Source organism: Mangifera indica, chromosome 3 (assembly GCF_011075055.1).
Source record: "Mangifera indica cultivar Alphonso chromosome 3, CATAS_Mindica_2.1, whole genome shotgun sequence".
Taxonomy (NCBI): domain Eukaryota; kingdom Viridiplantae; phylum Streptophyta; class Magnoliopsida; order Sapindales; family Anacardiaceae; genus Mangifera; species Mangifera indica.
The window spans coordinates 17944236-17946760 of record NC_058139.1 but is presented as its reverse complement, the minus strand read 5'-3'; the positions used below and the strand labels follow the sequence as shown (position 1 = coordinate 17946760).

Sequence of the window (2525 nt, the reverse complement as noted above, 5' to 3'; positions counted from 1 at the left end):
ATTCAGAAAAAGATGCAGCGTAGTACAAAACTTGGAATCAATTTATGCAATCGCATTACTTGAAGAACTATTGATATTATCATTGGCAGTATCGAATAAAAGTTGCCTAAATTTTCTTCCATCTACCAGGGAAACTGAGAACTCAGTATATAAATAAGACCTCAATTTCACTGATCTCTCAACATTATAAATTTCTAAGGACTAATCAACCTTCCTCTTCCGCCTTTCAATATTTTATAAACACAAAAATTATAATGGGTGTGTTTACTTATGAAATGGAGGTGGTTACGAAAATCCCCCCAGCCAAGATATTCAACGCCCTTATCCTTGATGGTGACAACCTCATCCCCAAGATCGTGCCACAGGCCATTAAAACTGTTGAGCTCATTGAAGGAGATGGAGGGCCTGGCAGTATCAAGAAGATTACTTTTGGCGAGGGTTTGTTTTACACTATAATCACTTAATCCTCTTGTGTCATATATTTGCAAATAACATGAATGCAATGTAACAAATGCTTGTTAGTTTTACTTGCTTATTGTCAATTGCAGGAAGCCAATTTGACTATGTGAAGCATAAGGTTGAAGCATTAGACAAAGAAAATTTCATCTACAGTTACAGTGTGATTGAGGGTGATGCATTGATGAAATCACTAGAGAAAATCACCTATGAGATTAAGTTAGCACCTTCTCCGGACGGTGGATCCCTCTGCAAAAACATAAGCAAGTACTATACCATTGGCGACTTTGCGATTACAGGAGAGCAAATCAAGGCTGGCAAAGAAAAGTCTTCAGGATTGTTCAAGGCCATTGAAGCCTACCTTTTGGCAAATCCTGATGCCTATTAAAGTTACCAATATTAGTATGTTCAGATTTGTGTTTTGGTTAATAAGGCTTGGGGTCAAGTGTGGCTTGTAATTTTCACTAGATTAAAGAGTATGTATTGTTAATAAGGCTTTGGGTCAGCTGGCTTGTAATTGTTAAGAGTCTGTATCGTGTCACTTCACAAATAAATATAAAAAACTTCTTGTTAAGCTGTCTATGAATCTGGGAATATTATTAATATGTCCGACAGAAGACCAATTTTCTAGAAAACAACTTGTTATTAGTTCAAATTTATTGAACGAATTCAGCTATCAAGCTTTAAGCTGACATTCAAATCATACTATTCTAAAATAAAGCGAAAGAAAAGGAAAATATTACAGTACGACAAAACCCGTAATGGTAACCAATTTGGAAATTGGTTTAAGTGATAAGGCTTTAAACTTATAGGCATAGAGATCAGGGTTTCCCAAGAGATGTGCTTCCACAACCTTGTACAATTCAACTGCTTTTTCTTGGCTTGCCTTGAAGACTTCTTTATTTCATATCAACCTTTGTGTGGTACTCACTAGCCACCTTACAAATGCTTCCGCCATTGCCAGAAGGCTCGAATTTAACCTCGTACAGAACTGATTCAAGCTTCTCCCCCTAACTGTCTCCTTCAATCAAAGTGTATTTGCACACAAAGTTCTCTCTGTCGAGTACGTCGATCCTGTGTTTCACATACTTGTAGTAACTTCCTGTCAATCACATAATTAAATCGAATTGCCATCTGTTCATGTAATTGTTAGAGAATACAAAGAAATACATTCGCTAAGGACAATTTATTTCACAGGACTGACCATCAGGGAAGTTTATTAGCTTGATGCTGCCAACGCCTCCATCACCTTCAATTAACTCAATGTTCTTGAATGATTGTGGCACCAAATTTGGGAGAAGATTGTGAGAATCAAGAATGAAAGCCTGGAACATCCTAGATGGAGCTACAGCTGTTGTAGTCTCTGAGTTAATGTGAAGAACCCCCATTTTTTTTTTTTTTTTTTTTGTTGGAGCAAAAACAAATACTCTGAGAAGTGTTGAAAATTGGCTCGAATGAGGGTAGTTTTGAATTTGTGGAGATGCCGTAGTGATGACAATTTTGGCTCGACTTTAGGGGTCCAACCCTAATAGGAGGGGATTCTCCAATAGAAATGGGGAAGGGGATGCGAATGGGGATGAAAAAAATCTCCGTAATAGGGGACGGGACGAGGACAGAGATACATGTGTCACCTCCCCGCCTCGCCCCCTCCTGTCCCTTTATATTAATATATTTACTTAAAATACTAACATATTTTTATAGTTTTAGATTATTTATGTTTTTCAAATTTATTTAGACTTTTATTGTATATATTAAAGTGATTAATATATTATATTTGTGATATTTGAAAAAGTGAATTGACTTTAATTTTACTTAATTTTGTTATTTAATATATTTATATTGTATTTAAATAATATAAGAAAGAGACTTTTTCAGGTACGAAGAGAGGATGGAAAGGTGATTTTTCTTCAAAGAGAGAGAATAGGAAATCAATTTCATCCTTGTAACAGAGACGAGGATGGAAATGGGGATTGAGATCCCCTCATTGTCTCTCCTGTTGTCATCCCTAAGATGAAGGACAACTGGAGGTAATATATAGAGCTTTTGTCTACAGTTCAATACCTTCAAAG

General features: G+C 36.2%; 2 protein-coding genes across 2 annotated transcripts; one reads left to right on the top strand and one right to left on the bottom strand.

The window, feature by feature from the left end:
- The first annotated feature begins 254 nt into the window (after positions 1 to 254).
- On the top strand, positions 255 to 1036 carry LOC123212259 (major allergen Pru ar 1-like). The gene is made up of 2 exons (XM_044631348.1): positions 255 to 438; positions 549 to 1036. Exons 1-2 carry the CDS (start codon positions 255 to 257, stop codon positions 842 to 844), a joined length of 480 nt encoding a protein of 159 aa, XP_044487283.1. The 3' UTR covers positions 845 to 1036.
- A 248-nt stretch (positions 1037 to 1284) lies between these two features.
- Positions 1285 to 1844, bottom strand: LOC123210129 (major strawberry allergen Fra a 1-3-like). The gene is made up of 2 exons (XM_044628349.1): positions 1661 to 1844; positions 1285 to 1558 (listed from the first exon to the last, which is right to left on the bottom strand). Exons 1-2 carry the CDS (start codon positions 1842 to 1844, stop codon positions 1467 to 1469), a joined length of 276 nt encoding a protein of 91 aa, XP_044484284.1. The 3' UTR covers positions 1285 to 1466.
- Between the last annotated feature and the right edge of the window lie 681 nt (positions 1845 to 2525).

Coding starts and splice junctions, on each gene's coding strand:
- LOC123212259 (XM_044631348.1), top strand. CDS start 255: ATGGGTGTGTTTACTTATGAAATGGAGGTGGTTACGAAAATCCCCCCA. Junction 439..548: donor GAAGATTACTTTTGGCGAGG/GTTTGTTTTACA, acceptor TGTCAATTGCAG/GAAGCCAATTTGACTATGTG.
- LOC123210129 (XM_044628349.1), bottom strand. CDS start 1,844: ATGGGGGTTCTTCACATTAACTCAGAGACTACAACAGCTGTAGCTCCA. Junction 1,559..1,660: donor GCTAATAAACTTCCCTGATG/GTCAGTCCTGTG, acceptor TGTGATTGACAG/GAAGTTACTACAAGTATGTG.